Source organism: Ornithorhynchus anatinus, chromosome 1 (assembly GCF_004115215.2).
Source record: "Ornithorhynchus anatinus isolate Pmale09 chromosome 1, mOrnAna1.pri.v4, whole genome shotgun sequence".
In the NCBI taxonomy this organism is placed as follows: domain Eukaryota; kingdom Metazoa; phylum Chordata; class Mammalia; order Monotremata; family Ornithorhynchidae; genus Ornithorhynchus; species Ornithorhynchus anatinus.
In genome coordinates, this window is record NC_041728.1 from 135,652,286 (window position 1) to 135,670,891 (window position 18,606).

The 18,606-nt window shown below is 49.2% G+C and overlaps 1 protein-coding gene across 1 annotated transcript in view; it reads left to right on the forward strand.

Moving 5' to 3' along the window:
• Nucleotides 1-12,948, forward strand: part of SEC62 (SEC62 homolog, preprotein translocation factor) — a gene marked incomplete at its 5' end in the record, with an annotated part of 58,866 nt that extends 45,918 nt beyond the window's left edge. Inside the window, 5 exons of the mRNA XM_029062747.2 lie at nucleotides 438-648; nucleotides 3,381-3,473; nucleotides 4,612-4,672; nucleotides 5,649-5,768; nucleotides 11,253-12,948. Of these exons, the coding sequence (XP_028918580.1) occupies nucleotides 438-648; nucleotides 3,381-3,473; nucleotides 4,612-4,672; nucleotides 5,649-5,768; nucleotides 11,253-11,737 (970 nt within the window). The remainder of the gene's footprint in view (nucleotides 1-437; nucleotides 649-3,380; nucleotides 3,474-4,611; nucleotides 4,673-5,648; nucleotides 5,769-11,252) is intronic.
• Nucleotides 12,949-18,606: the final 5,658 nt, after the last annotated feature.

Below are 18,606 nucleotides of genomic sequence, written 5' to 3' on the forward strand. Positions count from 1 at the left end.
GGGGCTTCAGAAAAATACAAAAAATTGGGAATCAACTGGAAATATGAAGCATTTCAACATAAACTGGAAGTCATTCTTCGTAGTTTCGTGGCACGTTGATGGTCATCCGGTATATAAAATCTTGATTCTGTTTAGTCGCCATTGTTTTTACGAGATGTTCTTCCCCTTGACTCTGTTCATTGCCATTGTTCTTGTCTGTCCGTGTCCCCCGATTAGATTTCCGTCTCCCCCGATTAGACCGTAAGCCCGCCAAAGGGCAGGGACCGTCTCTATCTGTTGCCGACTTGTTCATTCCAAGCGCTTAGTACAGTGCTCTGCACAGAGTAAGCGCTCAATAAATACTATTGAATGAAGGAATGAATATAAAATCGGCGACTTTCTATCAGTCTTTGGGTTTTGCTCGTCTTCAAATGTCTTAATTGTTTTATTTATCAAAGGCTGCTGAAGAAACAGTTCTTTCACCGGGCCCTGAAGGTGATGAAAATGAAACCTGATAAGGACACAAAGAAAGAAAAGGAGAAAAGCAAGGCCGAAAGTGGGAAAGAAGAAGAAAGGCGGAGCAAGAAAGAAAGTGTCAAGGATGAGAAAGGGAAGAAGGAGAAAGAAAAGGAAAAGAAAAAAGACGGGGACAAGGAAGAGTCCAAAAAGGTGAGCAGAGCTACAGTACGTGGCTGCTGTAAATCACTAACCTGATTGGCGACTAATGCCACTTACGAGAAGGCGTCTGCTTATTCTCTCGTGTCGTCGTCTCCCAAGCGCTTAGAACAGTGCTCTGCACATGCTAAGTGCTTAATAATTACCACCGATTGATGGATTTACTGCGATGCCTGGTGACATCATTGCTTTGTGGCCGCTTATAGAGTGGGCAAAGGCTCACCGCTCCGCAACGGGGGCGGGCCCACGAGGAATCCCAAAGCCCGGCTGGCTGATACGGGCGGTGAATTCAGCCGGGGCTGCCAATAAAAATAATGCTGGTATTTGTTAAGCGCTTACTATGAGCAGAGCACTGTTCTGAGCGCTGAGGTAGATACAGGGTAATCAAGTTGGCCCACGTGGAGCTCCCGGTCTTCACCCCCATTTTCCAGATGAGGTCACTGAGGCCCAGAGAAGTGAAGTGACTTGCCCACAGTCACGCAGCTGACGAGTGGCGGAGCCGGGATTCGAACCCGTGACCTCTGACTCCCAAGCTCGGGCTCTTTCCACTGAGCCACGCTGCTTACCAAGGCAACCCACTGCTGGGTCACGGTGCTTCTGCACGGCGTCGCCAGACGGCTTTCCGCTGGCTAGCCAGTGGCCAAACTAGGAATGGACTGGACAGGCCTCTGCTTGACTCTCCCTCCCGTAGTCGAGACTGGTCGGGTCCTGGAAACCCTCCAGGTACCACCCTGAGAGGAGGTTAAGCGCTTACTATGTGTCAAACACTCTTCTGACCGCTGGGGTAGATACAGATTAATTAGGTGGGACCCGGTCCCTGCCCCACATGCAGGTCACAGTCTAAGTGGAATCTTGTCAGTCGATCGGTGGTATTTATTCAGCACCTACTACGTGCAGAGCACTGTACTAAGCCCTTGGGAGAGTGCAGTGCAACAGAATTAGCAGACATATTCCCTGCCCTTAACAATATTGCGGTCCAAAGCGGGGGCTCATCTGTCATCCCGGCATCATAGAATTTCAGAATCTTTTCTTTACAGTGGACAGCCACGATTATTTTTTGTCCCGCTGTCCTCTCGGTTATGTTGCATTATCTGCCTTTTACCAGCTCTTTCTGAATAGTAATAATAATGTTGGTATTTGTTAAGCGCTTACTAGGTGCAGAGCGCTGTTCTAAGCTCTGGGGAATATACAGGGTCACCAGGTTGTCTCACGTGAGACTCACAGTTGATCCCCATTTTACAGATGAGGGAACTAAGGCACAGAGAAGTGAAGGGACTTGCCCACAGTCACACAGCTGACGAGTGGCAGAGTCGGAATTCGGACCCGTGAACTCCGACTCCCAAGCCCGGACTCTTTCCATTGAGCCACGCTTCTGTCTTCGCACCGTTTTCCGGCACTCGCCTGGCACACAGTTAAGCGCCTAACAAATGCCCTTATTTTTGCTTACTTTACAAAGTGCTCTGCACATTGGAAATGCGTAGAGGTGTTATTGATAAATAAAAATAGGCGTGAGAAAACGGAGAGGGAGAGAGCCATAAAGCCAGGTCTCTTGAAGGAAACTCTTTCCCAAGTCTCTCGCCTCACTGTGTTAGTTATGAGTCGAGAGGTTTTAAAAAAAAATGTCATTTTGAAGCTTGCTGGCTAGTTCTGAATTAGATCCAATCGATCAATGCTCTTTATTGAGTGCTTACTATGTGCAGAACACTATACTGAGGACTTGGGACACCTCCCTACTCTCGGTACTTTTGCAGATGAGTTATTCAGGCAGGCAGTTATTTATCTGACCAACTCCATTTGTAAATATTTTTTATGTCTGTCTCCTTGGCTTGAGAAGCCGCCCGGTCTAGGGGATAGAGCCCGGACCTGGGAGTCAGAAGGACCTGAGTTCTAATCCCAGCTCCGCCACTTGTCTGTTGTGTGACCTTGGACGAGTTACTTCACTTCTGTGCCTCAGCACATCTGTAAAATTCATTCGCTCAATAGTATTTATTGAGCGCTTACTATGTGCAGAGCACTGTACTAAGCGCTTGGAAGGTACTAATCGGTAACAGAGACAGTCCCTGCCCTTTGACGGGCTTACAAGCTAATCGGGGGAGACGGACAGACAAGAACGACAGCAGTAGCAATAGCAATAAATAGAATCAAATGGGGGTTAAGACCGTGAGGCCCCTTCGGGACAGGGACCGTGTCCACCCTGATTAGCTTAAATCTACCCCAGCGCTTAGTAAAGTGCCTGGAACGTAGCACTTAACAGATACCACGGTTATAAAAAGTCCTTGCGGACCGGGAACGCGTCTAGTGTTTCATACTCCCCAAGCGCCTAGTTTAGGACATTGTACTAAGTAGATCCTCAATAAGTACTAGTATTTAATACTGCTTTTTGTTGCCAGTACAGGCAAGGTGACTCTCGAACAGTATGTTTTACATTGATATGCAGCGTGGCTCAGTGGAAAGAGCACGGGCTGGGGAGTCAGAGATCATGGGTTCAAATCCCGGCTCGGCCACTTGTCAGCTGTGTGACTTTGGGCAGGTCACTTCACTTCTCTGGGCCTCAGTTCCCTCATCTGCAAAATGGGGATTAAGACTGTGAGCCCCACCTGGGACAGCCTGATCACCTTGTATCCTCCCCAGCACTCAGAACAGTGCTTTGCACACAGCAAGCGCTTAACAAATGCCACCGATATTATTATTACTGTCACGTCTTTCCATGACATTCCTTTTCATAGGAGGAGACCCCAGGAACACCCAAGAAAAAGGAAACCAAGAAAAAATTTAAACTCGAGCCCCATGAAGATCAAGTTTTCCTGGACGGGAATGAGGTAACACTCGTTTTCAATAATGGAAAGCGGTACCTTTCAAGAGAAGATTGGAGGTGTGAGCGAATCTAGACCGCAGGCCCACTGTGGGCAGAGAATGTGTCTACCAACTCTCTTGTACTGCACTCGAGCCTTAAGTACAGCTCTCTACGCACAATAACGGCTCAATAACTACTATGTATTGATGCAGTTCCCTAGAAATGGGATGAACCCATCAGGAGAAATCTGGCCCGATGTTTAAACTGCTCCGGCAGGTCAGCGTTTAGACGGGGCGGAGGGATATTTGTGAATCTCACAGGACCCGGTGGTTAAAAGCCTCGGCAAATTGTTTAAATCCAAACCTATCGCTACTACAGCGATAATATAATGGGAAAACTGGTGCTAAGCGATTGCGCTTTCCAATGAGAGTTTCTGCAAAGCTCCGCCCTATGTGTGGGAGGAAAGTATGCTCAACCCTCTCTGGCTCTCACGTGGTGTTTGATGTGAAATTAAACACTTCTGTGACGATCGGCGCCTAGAACGGTGCTTGGCACGTAGTAAGCGCTTAAGAAACACCATCATTGTCAGTATTATTATTGTTCACACCGCATAGGCACTTAACCCGGTGTAAATACCCTCCATTCTTCCCAGTATGTGTTTCGGTAGGGAATTACGGAGCTCCTCTGCGTGCAGACTTCCGGGCCTGAGGGAGGGTGCGAATGTTCTTCTGACAGGATGTGTCTTTCTACGTCGAACGTGAAGTTGGAAGAAAGGCTATGAGGGGCCCTCTTCCTCCTCCAGCGTGACTTCCTGAGGAACTGGGAAAGCTGAGTGTAGTTTTAATTCAAAGATGACTTTTTTTTCGCTCGAGCTGAATGTGTGGATTGGACCATTCAAGTTAATTTTGAGTTGGTCCCACCTTCCCCGTACACCCAACCCTCAAATATTCAGAGTGGGGGGGCGGTAAGTCCTATTTGTACCTGCAAGCGGTTACCGGGCAAGGGGGTGTGAACCTTGTTAGGCTCCGTGTTTTTGAATTCTCTTCTAACTGAGCTTTCTGTAGCTACGCATTCAACCTTGGATTTCGTTCGGTGTTGTTCCATAGAAGTGAATTGTCTGATGGGCTGTGAAAACCTTTTTATCTTCTCGGTGCTAATTCTAGGTATATGTGTGGATCTATGACCCGGTTCACTTTAAAACATTTGCCATGGGACTGATTCTTGGTAAGTAAGAAGGGCATCACCGAATAACCGCCGTTCAGCTTTGAAGCAGGTGAACGAATCTCCACGTTTGTGGGTTTTACCGAACGGGGCCAACTCTCGTAACGTGAAGTAACCGAACGCAGACCGTCCACGTTGGGGACGATCCACTTCCTTCCTCCCTTCACGTTCTCACCCAGGCACTCCCCCGGGAAGCGCTAAAGCTGTTTCTCTCCCCTTCTGTCAGCCGACCGTCCACGGTACCATTTTATACGTGCACTCGAGCTCTCGCCCTGTTATTATCCACCTTCCTCCCAAAATAAAGCAGGTGTAAACTCCTCCCCCTCCCAGGCTCCCTCAGATTTGCCTGCTGCTCTCAATGAACCAGCCTCATCTTCCCGCAAAAAAAAAAAATGCGCTAGATTTTTCTCCAGCAGCCAGACCGGAGCTATCCCCTTGGCCTGCACTGGGGCATTTCAGCGGGGGAGCATTTTGTCTTTCAGATAACACTTTAATGGGAGATAGAGACATTTAATTCAGGGCAGTAATCAGGATCTGACCGTATTTACACGTGGCCCTAGCGTTTATTTTTGCACAAGATCGGATGTCACGCTATTCCTTGTCGATTTGAATAATAAAAGTTCAGATGTAGAATGCCGTTGTGAAAGAGAATCATCTCCTTCCGAGAAAGAGGGCAGATTTTACCAGCTCGTGAAATAGCAAGAAGTGCATGGAAAGGGCAAGAAACGGTCATTGCCTGGGTAGCCAGTCCAATCTGGCACCGAGGTGTGGTCCTTTGGTGGCACATTTTATCCGACATGGAGAGAACCGTGTGTGGCTTTATCAGGTACCCCGTCCCCCAACATTTTCTTGGCGCAGTTTACCGCCCTCCCCAGAACGTTAGGACCAGCCTGCCAGGCTTCCTTTTGAACATTTGCATCGAGTCGTTGGTATTTTGCATTGAGGTGTGTGAGTGTCTCTCTCTCTGCCCTCGTTGCAGTCATCGCCGTGATCGCCGCAACGCTCTTCCCGCTCTGGCCAGCCGAGATGCGAGTAGGTGTCTATTACCTAAGTGTCGGAGCAGGCTGTTTTGTGGCCAGCATTCTCCTCCTCGCCGTTGGTAAGTGCGGTCCCCGTTTACGTGAGTTCCTCAGGCTCGACCGTTCTTGCGGGCTACGTTCCGCGGGAGCCCCTACGGGTGTGCGGGGCCGGCCGCCAGCCACGGCGTGTATCCACAGCGTATCTGGGCACACGGCGAATGGGGTCAGGTACCCCTCGGGGGGCCCCCCTGAGGTCCGGAGTGGTTGGAGGGCTTTTCCGGGATCCTTTCCCTCCAGCTCACAGGGGTTCAGTGGCAAGCGCCCGGGCTTGGGCGTCCGAGGTCATGTGTTCGAATCCTAGCTCTGCCACTTGTCAGCTGTGTGTCTGTGGGCAAGTCACTTCACTTCTCTGTGCCTCAGTTACCTCATCTGTAAAATGGGGATTAACTGTGAGCCTCACCTGGGACAACCTGATGACCCTGTATCTACCCCAGCGCTTAGGACAGTGCTCTGCACGTAGTAAGCGCTTAACAAATACCAACATTATTAATATTAAAGGGATCGGCCTGGTCTGAAGTCATTTTCCAATAGGGTGATCTCGGGGTCGGAGGTGTCCTGGGAATCGTGGTGGAGTGCAGGGACCGCGTCGACCATCCGGGGGCAAGAGACGAATTTAAAAAGCGGATGCACCACCGACTCTCGGGGCTTTCGGGGTCCTCCGCTCTCTCCCGTCGAGCAGGGGCTGCGACAGGTGCCGACGGGACGATGAGAGAACGCACGATTGTCCAGATCCCACAGGCGGCTTACTTCCCCCTCCCCGTGCCATCCTAATAACACTCGGGGGTCCACGTTCTTGGGTGGGTAGAGGCATCCCTTTAAGCGTAGACCAGGTTTTACCCGCAAGGAGCCCGTGGATCTGTCAGCCCTGGCTGAGTTACCCCGAAGCTGCCCTCTGGTTCACCGGTGGAAGTGACGCCATCCCGGGGTCCCCAAAAGACCGGCGGCTCTTGGCAGTGGAAGAAGTCGGGCGTTTTACCCCTCTCCCTTCCGTGAGCCTTTTTCACTTTGGGAGTCAACACCGACTTCAGTAGAATTGTAAAATTGCATCTTCCTCACCGCATAAATGCAGTCAGCGGGTTAGTCCGTCTCATGGACGAATGTTGGTTTCCGGCATCCATTTTATACCTTTTTGTAGGCAAATGGTTTCTTAAAGTGTCAGGAGTATAGATGAAAATGTCTTTGCTCCTCGACGGTGTGATCAGAAAATGGTAGGTAATAGGGTGTCTAGTTCTTTGCACAGAAGAGAGAAATAAGACAAAAAGTATATATGTGCATTGTGAATACTCTTTTATTTGCAAGAGTATGCTGATACTCGTGCAGTTTTTTAAGATGTCAGTGTTAGGGAAGAAGCAAGGGAGGTGGCGGTTTGGAGGTTTTTGGGGTTTTTTTTTTTTCCATGGTCCCACCCTTTTTTCCAGATGGTAGTCTGACATCATATTGGCCTATATCAGAGTTTACGCAGAGGAGCTGCCAGAATCTGAGGCAGGCAGTAACTCGGAGAATCCAGGCTATGTGCCGTTTTCTAAAGATCGTTTAGGCCATTTTTAAACTGCTTTCTGCCTCGCAGTTCCCTTTGGGCACATGTCGGCACTGAAGAAGCTCCAGCCCGGCTTTGTGATCCAGCTAGGGGAATGAAACGTGCAGTTCCCCGTCCTGTTCTCGGAGAGGGCCCCGGGGCTTATGGCAGAGTTGTGATTCAGAGCTCACTGTCCATTCCAAGCGCTTAGTGCAGTGCTCTGCGCATAGTAAGCGCTCAATGCGTACTATTAAATGAATGAATTGTCCTCTCCCACCCCCTGCCTCAACGTCCATAGTATTCACATACCTTTTAAGACACAAATTGGTGGTCTCAGTGGTAATAGAAAACACCGCTGCATTATTTTATCTGGTCATCGATCGAGAACCGCCACTGGTCGGCTGCGTGACCTTGGGCAAGTCACTGAACTTTTCTGTGACTGTGAGCCCTATTTGGGACAGGGAAGCAGCGTGGCTCAGTGGAAAGAGCCCGGGCTTGGGAGTCAGAGGTCATGGGTTCTCATCCCGGCTCTGCCACTTGTCAGCTGGGTGACTGTGGGCAAGTCACTTCACTTCTCAGTGCCTCATTCACCTCATCTGCAAAATGGGGATTAAAACTGTGAGCCTCACGTGGGACGACCTGATTCCCCTGTATCTCCCCCAGCGCTTAGAACAGTGCTCTGCACCTAGTAAGCGCTTAACAAATACCAACATTATTATTATTACAGGGACTGTGTCCAACCCGATTATCTTCTATCTATCCCAGCACTTGGTGGGGGGAGAGGGAGAAAGAAAGAGAGAGAGGAAACAAGAGGAAACACACACAGATTTAGGCTGGAGCGTACGTGTGGAACAGCTCGCGTAGATCTTTCCATAATCCAGTAGTGCAGACACATTTACTAATTTGTTTATCCATACAGTTTCGTCCCAGAACATCGGGATAATTATAATAAGTATAGTATTTGTTAATCACTTACTGTGTTGGTATTCATTAAGCACTTACTATGTGCCGAGCACTGTTCTAAGCGCTGGGGTAGATGCAGGGTAATCAGGTTGTCCCACGTGAGGCGCACATTTTTCATCCCCATTTTGCAGACGAGGCAAATGAGGCACCAAGCACTGTTCTAAATGCCGGGGTAGATACGAGGAAATCACGTTGGACACAGTCCCTGTCCCCCAAGGGGCTCACGGTCTCGATCCTCATTTGACAGCTGAGTTAACTGAGGCCCAGAGACTCAAGCGACTTGCCCCAGGTCACACAGCAGACAAGAGGCGGAGCCGGGATCGGAACCCACGACCTCTGACTCCCCTGCTCTTGCCACTGGGCCGTGCTGCCTCTCTTATGGTTCTCTTAATAGAGATAATCGCCCTACAGTATCCAGCTGGGCAGTGGAGTGGTGGAAGAGATTTATTGGCAATAGCACCTCTGTATTCATGACTGATCTCATGTCTGTGATTGGGTTAACCGGCCTAGAGCTCCGCGTGGGCCCAGGTCTAGCCACGGAAGGGCGAGGCCTGACAGTTAGAGCCGGGACGGGCCGGCCCGCCTCTCCCCAAGTCCCTCCGAGATCAACTGTGGGAACTGGGTGCCCCTCTCCCGCGAGAAACGGCGGTATGTGGCAGGAAGGCCCAGTGTGCTGGCCGGAACCGCAGCGAATCACGTGGATTGGTTGCCGGCCACCACCCGGGCGTGATCTGTTGGTCTTGTAAGACCCTCCGCCTCCTCCTGCTCCCCCACGCTCCCTCCCTGTTTTAAAGAAAATCATTTGCTAAGCGCTTACTCTGTGACAAGCACTTATACTAAGTGCTGGATTAGATACAAATTCATAATAATGATAATGTTGGTATCTGTTAAGCGCTTACTATGTGCAGAGCACCGTTCTACGCGCTGGGGTAGACACAGGGGAACCGGGCTGTCCCACGTGGGGCTCACAGTCTTCATCCCCATTTTCCAGATGAGGTCACTGAGGCCCAGAGAAGTGAAGTGACCTGCCCACAGTCACACAGCTGACACGTGGCAGAGCCGGGATTCGAACTCATGACCTCTGACTCCAAAGCCCGTGCTCTTTTCACTGAGCCACGTTGCTTTGGACACAATCCACGTCCCACATGGGGCGCACGGTCTTAATCTCCATTTTGCGGATGAGGTAATCGAGGCACAGAGCAGTTAAGTGACCCGCCCAGGGTCACACAGCGAATGACGACGGTGATGTTTAAGCGCTTCTAATCCCGGCTGTGCCGCTCGTCGGCTGTGTGACTCCGGGCAAGTCACTTAGCTTCTCTGGGCCTCAGTTACCTCATCTTTAAAATGGGGCTTAATAATAATAATGTTGGTATTTGTTAAGCGCTTACTACGTGCAGAGCACTGTTCTGAGCGCTGGGGGAGAGACAGGGGAATGAGGTTGTCCCACGCGAGGCTCACAGTCTTCATCCCCATTTTATAGATGAGGGAACTGAGGCACAGAGAAGTGAAGTGACTTGCCCACAGTCACACAGATGACAGGAGGCCGCGTCGGGATTCGAACCCATGACCCCTGACTCCCAAGCCGGGCTTTTTCCACTGAGCCGCGCTGCTTCAGATGGGGAGCCCCACGTGGGCCATTCTGATGACCTTTTATCAGACCAGTGCTTGGCACATAGTAAGCGCTTAACAGATACCATCGTCACTGTTATCATCATTATGTCAAGCACTGTCCTAAGCGCTGGAGTAGATAGAAGCTAATCAGTTTGGACTCAGTCCCCGTCCCCTCTGGGGCTCACAGTTCCAGATGAGGTAACAGAGGCCCAGAGGAAGAGGAGTGACTTGCCCCAGGTCACACAGCAGACAAGTGGCAGAACCGGAATTAGAACCCGGGTCCTATATCCATCAGGTCACGCTCCTTCTCCAAACTGCCCTTTCCCAGAAGGGAAGTAAGATTGGGCCGTACCAATTGGCTTGGGCCGAGTCCGACCCCCGAATGTGCCCATGCACGGCCCTGATCTACTCTTCCTCCAGCTAGGTTGTGTCCTAAGAAGGTAATAACGTAATCATAATGATGACGATGGTACCTGTGAAGCGCCTGCTGTGTGCCAAGCACTGTTCTAAGCACTGGAATATAGATCCAGGTTAATCAGGTTGGACCCAGTCCCCGTCCCCCCCCCCGGGCCTCACCCTGTTAATCCCCCTTTTGCAGGTGAGGGGACTGAGATTCCCGAGAAGTAAAGTGACTTGCCCAAGGTCACGCAAAAGACGTGACAGAGTCAGGAGCTCAGGCACCTAGAAAGAAAGCATGCAGTAGAAAGATGGTGACCGGAATGGCAGAGTTGATGTCCTTTTGGGAAAAATATTGCTTTTGAAGATTGTGAACGTGTGTGTATATATATATATATATAGAAGCAGTGTGGCTCAGTGCCTGGGCTTGGGAGTCAGAGGCCATGGGTTCGAATCCCGGCTCTGCCACTTGGCAGCTGTGTGACTGTGGGCAAGTCACTTCACTTCTCTGCCTCAGTTACCTCACGTGTAAAATGGGGAAGAAGATTGTGAGCCTCACTTGGGACAAACCGATTACCCCGTATCTACCCCAGCGCTTAGAACAGTGCTCTGCACGTAGTAAGCGCTTAACGAATACCAACATTATATATTCTGATGACCGAAAGGCTAGAAGATGAAAACTCTAGCCGTGTTGTATAGGCTCTTCCCTGAAACTATCCCCGTAATACTTTAATTTTCACCGTGGAAAAAAAACGGGGCATGTAAAACTGGAAGTCGGTAGCGGTCTTTTTGAAAAAGGTGACCCGTGACCCTCTGTCTCCGAGCAGAACCCTCCGTGTCTCCAAATCCTCAGTCTGGGCCCCCGGCGTGAAACTCTTTGAGTCAGAATTTCATATTTAAAATGAGCGTAAGGGATTTAGAGCAGAGCTGTTGTTTTCCCCCGTAATTTTTGCTGGGAAAATAAGATGACCTGGCACGTGTCTGGCTCTTAAATTTTTAAAAACGTTTCTTCCCGCAGCCCGCTGCATACTATTCCTTATCATCTGGCTCATCACCGGAGGAAGACACCATTTCTGGTTCCTGCCAAATCTGACCGCCGACGTGGGCTTCATCGACTCCTTCAGGCCTCTGTACACACACGAATACAAAGGACCCAAAGCAGACTTAAAGAAAGAGGAGAAGGCCGAATCCAAAAAGCACCAGAAGTCTGACAGCGAAGAGAAATCAGACAGCGAGAAAAAAGAAGAGGACGACGGGAAAGCGGGACCCCTGGGAAGGACCGGAGCGGAGGGCTCCGGGGGAGAGCGGCATTCCGACACGGACAGTGACAGGAGGGAAGATGACCGATCCCAGCACAGTAGTGGAAATGGGAATGATTTCGAAATGATCACGAAAGAGGAACTGGAACAGCAGACAGATGGAGAGTGTGAGGAAGAGGAGGAGGAGGAAGAGGAGGAGGAGAACAATGAAGAGACGACTCGACCGTCGCAGGAAAAATCATAAACTGAACTCGAATCTGGGGACTGAATACGTGCAAGGGGTTGGATTTTCTATGCTGGCTGATCACCAAAATGTAAACCTGGCATCTGTAGCATTCTCTAAATCAGTTTGCTGAAACGTACATGACATCCAGGCAGTTCTATTCAGTCCTTCGTTTTGTAGACCATTAACTATTTTTATTTTTTTTTTTTGGTACAATGGTAAGTCATTAATACGTATATTTACAGCCATTTTATCCACTTGACAAGTAGCCTGCCAGTAGATCTTATTCCTTTCGCTAGTTGTCAGAGATGCAAGTTTCTTCGGCGGCGTGTAGAATGACGGCGTTCGGGGCAGCGGCCCAGCTCCTGACCCTTCGGACGTGTCCGGGAAAGCTTTAGAGGTGGCAAAAGCGAGTGACCAAAATCTCAGATTACGAATAGCTCTGTAGTCATCGAACTGTTACTTCGGAGATGAAGCGCTGAAGCTCACGGCTGTCTCGCTACTTAAGCTATATTCTTAATTTTCATAAAATTGTACCAGGAAACTTTTCTTTAAGACTGTAGAGTTAGCAGGAGGTAACTTTTAAAGTATCTTTGCTGAAGTTAGGCCAGCCAGTAGTCAAGCAACAGCCTTTTCTGTGGAGCCACGGGTCCTCCTCGACCAACCTAGGAAATCCAAGCGAATTCGTTCATCGGGCGCAGAGGAAGCGGGTCCCCCCCCACCCCTCCCAGCCAACAGAGCCAACGGCCCCAGGTTAGAAACCGGCGATCGCTCCGTCTCTTCTCTCCTCCCCGTCTCCCCCGGCGTTAACGCAAGAAAACGGTATTCTGTACATACTTTACAAAGAAACCTTTTTATTTTAACGGTTACTTATTCCCGAGAGGTTTCCTCGACACTTCGATTTGTAAAACGACGACCATTTAAGGGTGTGTTTTTAGAGAAATCCGTGTCACGGAACATCTTTGTGCGATCGATTGGTAGGGCTTTCCACAGCAGCTTCAGTCTTGTGTCAACATTCCACGTATTTGAGTATGAGTAAACCGATCCTCCTTCAGAAGAGCAGACTTAAAAGTAGCTGTTTGTACGCCTTAATGTTATTTTGTTTTTTTTGATTTATCTTAAATCTTTACATTCGGAAACTGGAGTACTGTATTATCAGATTTAGAAGGCTCTGCTGTGAGATACTTTACTGTTCTAAAGTGCAGATGAAAATAAAGAACATCAAAAAAGAACGCACGCGACCGTCAGTGGGTTTTAATTGCTCCTTCAGATCCGTGGCTACTCTGAAGCCGTTCGAGATTCTGTCTGCAGTTGGGTTACATCCCTTAGCTCCTAGTCTCGGGGAGAGTCTCGCGGTGGGTTCCAGAAGGATTTTGGTAAACCTGACGACATTTTCAATTTCATTCTGAAGTTTGAAGACGGGAGTACCGTCGTAACTCCATAAACCCCGAGCGAAGAATGCTAGATGTTGATTTGCCCCTCATTCTCTTACTGAGGGTGTGACCTTTCTCTGGATTGTGCAGATGCGCGTCGATAAACGTTTTCCAAACGTGCCCTCGTTGGCTTCTTCATAATATTTCTCGTCTGTGGGCAGAAGAGTGACGACTGGGTCTGTTGGATGCCTCTCTGCTGAAGCTTCCTCTCGGCATCTCCTTCTTGATTTTAGTGCCCGAGTCTTCTCCTCGATGTTACCCTCCTCCTCAGCAAGATGCTTTGAGTTCAGCTGCCCCAAATCCCTCTTTATTCTCCCAGCTTTTTTCTACCTCTGAAAATTATAGTCAGAGACATTAGGTGCTCTTTGACTCTTCTTCCAATTCCCCGGCTAATCGTGAGCGGTGATGGGCCGGAATCTGTTGGACACCTCAGATAATAGTGATGATGATGAGGGTAATTGGAGGATTTGTTAAGCGCTTACTATGTGCCAAGCACTGTGGTAGATGCAATTAATCAGGTCCCACGTGGGCCTCGCATTCTAAGAGGGAGAACGGGTACCGAATCCCCGTTTTTGCAGATGGCGGAACTGCACCACAGAGACCGTAAGTGACGCGCCCGAGGTCACGCGGCGGGTGTGTGGCGGAGCTGGGATTAGAACCCAGGTCCGCCGGCTCCCGGGCCTGTGCTCTTTCCACCAGGCCATGCCGCTTCTCGAGACTAGATTTTCTGTAATTCTGAGGGGTGCGGTAGCTTGTTTTCGAATATCGAAATGGCATCCCGAAAGGATTGTTTTTCTCTTCTGAGATGCTAAGCTACCGAGTAACCTGTACCACTACTCAGAATTCCCAGGCACTTTGAATCTTTGTCCAGGAATCGTTCGTAATTTTTGTATCGTGCCCTGGGTCGAAAGCCACCTGAGGAAGAGCAGCTGAGAAAACCTGATGGACGTTGGCGTCAATGAAGCGGCCGAGCCCATAAATGAATATTCAGTTTAATTCATATTTGGCAATCCCCAGGAAACATTGTTTGCGAAGTCCTATTGTTCAAGGGGGAGGGGGAGATAATAGTTAAGTTCAGTCCACGGATCGGCCATATCTCTTCCTTACGGAGCATAGAGATTTTCTGTCCGACCCCGGCGGCCAACATGATGGTCTTCCTCCCTTAAATTGTATACAGACAGTCCTTCCAGATGGAGAGTGAGTGAGGTGGAATTCATGTTTCTTTGGGTTTTCTAAAAAAAACTCCAAGTTAAAGAAATGAAAGTAGAAACACTCTGAGGAGAGACAAGTAATAAAACAGTTTATTTTGGAGGTAATGCGTCGACAGCGTCGTTTGAACTAAGGAGGGTTAAAAATGATACAACAGGCTCAAGAAAATAAATCGACTCCTAGAGGTCTGATTACTCTTCGGATTTCTGGATCTCAACCAGTCGGACTCGCTTCGACTGCGTTTGACTTGAATTTCAAAGCTGCCAGCTTGACTTGACTTTGGATGGCTAATTGGTATAACATCTATTTAGTGGGTTCTCTTCATTGATGGCATTTCATAACTGAAAATCACAAACGTTCTCTACCGACGTTACAGTCAAATAACTTTACAAATCTGTCCCCTTTTTAAATCTAATTTTAGAACAAAGTATTGCAATTAAGGCAGTAGGAAAAGTGTGACACTACAAAGGTCATAAAAGATGTCTAAATGCCATCTTTTTCTATAGAACAGAATTTTTATGCCCAATAACACACGAATGCTGCCATTTTGAGGACAGTTATAATATCTCCCTTTGGAAATTGCAAGCAGACTTCAAAAATGTGCTATTAAAAACGAACTAATAGTGTTAGGTCTTAAGCATCATCACTTTTCTAAGAAGATATTTGTTAAGCACTTCCTATTTGCCAGGCACTGTATCGAGCACTGGAGTAGATACAGTCTAATCAGGTAGGAAACGGTCCACGTTCGGCTCGCGCTCTTAATCCCAATTTGCGGATGACGGAACTGAGGCACAGAGAAGTTAAGTGACTTGCCCAAGGTCACAGCAGAGCCAGGTTTAGAACCCAGGTCCTCTGACTCCCAGGCCCGTGTTCTTTCACGCTGCTCTATCGTTGATCCTTCCTATCTGGCCTCTTCACCAGTTGCATAGTTAGCTGTAAATTGTCGTCATCACCGTCACTTTGACAGAGCAGACTTAGGCCTGGCCATCTAAAATGTGTGCAGAGTCAAAAATTTTGCAGAACTTTGTACCCCCGTAATATATCGGACTCCCATAAATTTGTCCTTCGGCAGCTTAGGCTAATTAAGCCTTCCGAAAGCTTTCTTCTCTGCTCCAACCCTTTCAACTTTCAGTCTTCCGTGTAACAGGGCAGCTGCACGTGAATGTTATTTCTAGCCGCACCCCGGTTTTAGTCGGAGTTGGGTAAGTCTCTCGGTTTATAAAACAGGGACTCCCCCTCCTTCGCTCGTCTCGGGTCGTATTTATTTTGGCTCCTTTTAGCGTGAGAGTCCCAGCGCTCCCAATTCCCGGCTGCCTTTCCTCTCGGCGTTCCCCGTACTCGTTGCCTCTCCCCACCCCACCGTCAATCCACGCCGATCCATCTACTTAGCGGCATCGTCCGTCTCGGATAGGGAGGACGAACTTTAGGTTTGTTTGCACAAAACGCTCCACATGGGAGGCACAGAGGGCCCCTGGACCATTCCACACATCCTGGAGCGTGCATCAGTTATCCAAACGGATCTGTTGAGCGCCGTACTAAGCGCTTGGGAGACTACAATTGGACCGAGTTGGCAGACTTATTCCCTGCTCACAACAAGCATACGGTCTACGTCTTATAGTCAGTTGTATTTATTGAGTGCTTCCTGGGTACACCGCGCTGTACTGAGGGCTTGGGAGAGAACAATAGAACACACATTGCCTGTCCACAGTGGGCTTACAGTCTTGAGGGGGAGAGAGACATCAAAATAAATGAATTACGGGCACGTACGTAAGCGCCGTGGGGCTGGGAGAGGGGTTGAATAAAGGGAGCGAGTTGGGGGAAACGGAAGGGAGAGCCCCTAGGAGGAGATGACTTCTCCGCTTCTCAACTGGGATGGAAGGATCAGGGTAAGCGGTACCTTTTACTATTAATAATTATGGTATTTTTTAAGCGCTTACTATGTGCCAAGCACTGTACTCAGTGCTGGGGTAGATACAAGCATATTAGGTTGGACGCAGTCCCTGTCCCTCGTGGGGCTCACAGCCTCAATCCTCATTTTCCAGATGAGGTAACTGAGGTACAGTGAAGTGACTTGCCCAAGGTCACCCAGCGGACAAGTGGCAGAACCAGGATTAGAACCCATGACTTCCGAGCCTGTGCTCTTACCACTGGGCCACGCTGCTTCTGAGCCTTTTGATGGTGATGGTGATGATGGCATTTGTTAAGCGCTTATTATGGGCGAAGCGCTGTTCTAAGCGCTGGGGGAGATACAAGGTCATCACGTCCCGTGCAGGGCTCACAGTTGTAATTCCCGTTTTACAGATGAGGGAACTGAGGCCCGGAGAAGTGAAGTGACTTGCCCACGGTCACACAGCCGACAGGTGGCGGCTCTGGGATTCGAACCCATGACCTCGGACTCCCAAGCCCGGGCTCTTTCCACTGAGCCACGCTGCTTCTGAAGCTGGGGCAGCTGGACAGCCAAGGGGCTGGCCTGGGGTCCGCCCCAGATGAGAAAGGGCTCTCTGAATGGAGGGTGGGAGGAAGGTCAGCTGCTGTGAGGGCCTCGTGCCTGGGGTTGGGTCAGGGGCAGAGGAAATGTCCGTTAGAAGCAGCGTGGCTCAGTGGGAAGAGCCCGGGTTTGGGAGTCAGAGGTCATGGGTTCGAATCCCAGATCTGCCGCCTGTCAGCTGTGTGACTGTGGGCAAGTCACGTCACTTCTCTGTGCCTCAGTTACCCCATCTGTTGAATGGGGATGAACTGTGAGCCTCACATGGGGCAACCTGATAACCCTGTATCTCCCCCAGCGCTTGGCACATAGTAAGGGTTTAACAAATACCAACATTACCATTATTATTATTATCAAAGTTCTTCTCAATGAGGGCACGCTGAGCAAAAGGAGAACATGGTATCCTGCTTCACCTATGCCTATAAATGCCATCACTGGGGGATTTAAATCAAATGAAACTTTTATGAGCTTCCAGCCTTCATTTAGAAGGCCGGCCCGAGAAACGAACCCATTATGCAGTGTGGGCAGAGCCCGAGGCCCCGTTGGAAAAAGAAAAACTACGGTCAGGCCCTACCAGGCACTCTCTCTCTCGAATGGTTGTCATTTTAGAGAAGCGGCATCACTCAGCGGAAAGAGCCCGGGATTGGGAGTCAGAAGCCATGGGTTCGAATCCCGGCTCCACCACTTTATCAGCTGTGCGACTGTGGGCAAGTCACTTCACTTCTCTGTGCCTCAGTGACCCCATCTGTAAAATGGGGATGGAGACTGAGCCCCAAGTGGGGCAACCTGATGACCTTGTATCAATCCCAGCGCTTAGAACAGTGCTTTGCACAGAGTAAGTGCTTAACAAATACCAAACACCATCATTATTTTAATGTAAATTCTGCCTTGGGGGAGCCACAGTGTGTGAATTTGAAATAAAACTGAACGAGCGTGGGGTGGAGGCCATGGGGTCACTGGGGAAAAAAGTCCTCGGAGGTCCTTAGATTTAATTTGGGGGCCCAAAAGACGTGGTGCTTTCAATTTCAGTTTGGCTCTGGCCTTTCCTTAAGATTAGGAAAGGGATGAAGTTTTTTAAAAAAAATAAATTGAGTGGGAAGGGGAGGAAGCACATAGTAAGCGCTTAACAAATACCGACATTAAAAAATACCAACATTATTGGAGTGCTCACTGCGTTTTGAGCACTGTGCTAAGGGTTTCATATCTTCATTCAATAGTATTTATTGAGCGCTTACTACGTGCAGAGCACTGTACTAAGCGCTCGGAATGTACAATTCGGCAACAGATGGAGACAGTCCCTGCCCATTGACAGGTTTACAGTCTAGTCGGGGGAGACAGACGGACAAAAACAGGACAACTTAATAGCAGCTTCTCTAATAAAAATATCATTGATTCTAGACTGTGATACGTCTAGACGGTAAGCTCCCTGTGGGCAGGAAACAAGTCTATCAACTCTGTTATATTGTACTCTCCCAAGCGCTTAGTACAGTGCTCACGGAAAGCATTCAATAAATAGGATTGTTTGGTTTATGGATTGAGGAAGGAGAGGCCGGGGCGGGAGAGTTCCAGACCTTGCATTTCTCTCCCTCCCCCTGGATGGGTGGCTACCATTGTTTGGGAACAATTAAAGCAGAACTAATTGTCTCCCCAGCATTATTTGCCCAAGGAAGAAAATGTTCTGATGTGGTTTTCTGATTTCAGAAATCTGAGAGAACAACACCGATAGAAGAGCAGGGGCTTGGGACTCAGAGGTCGTGGGTTCT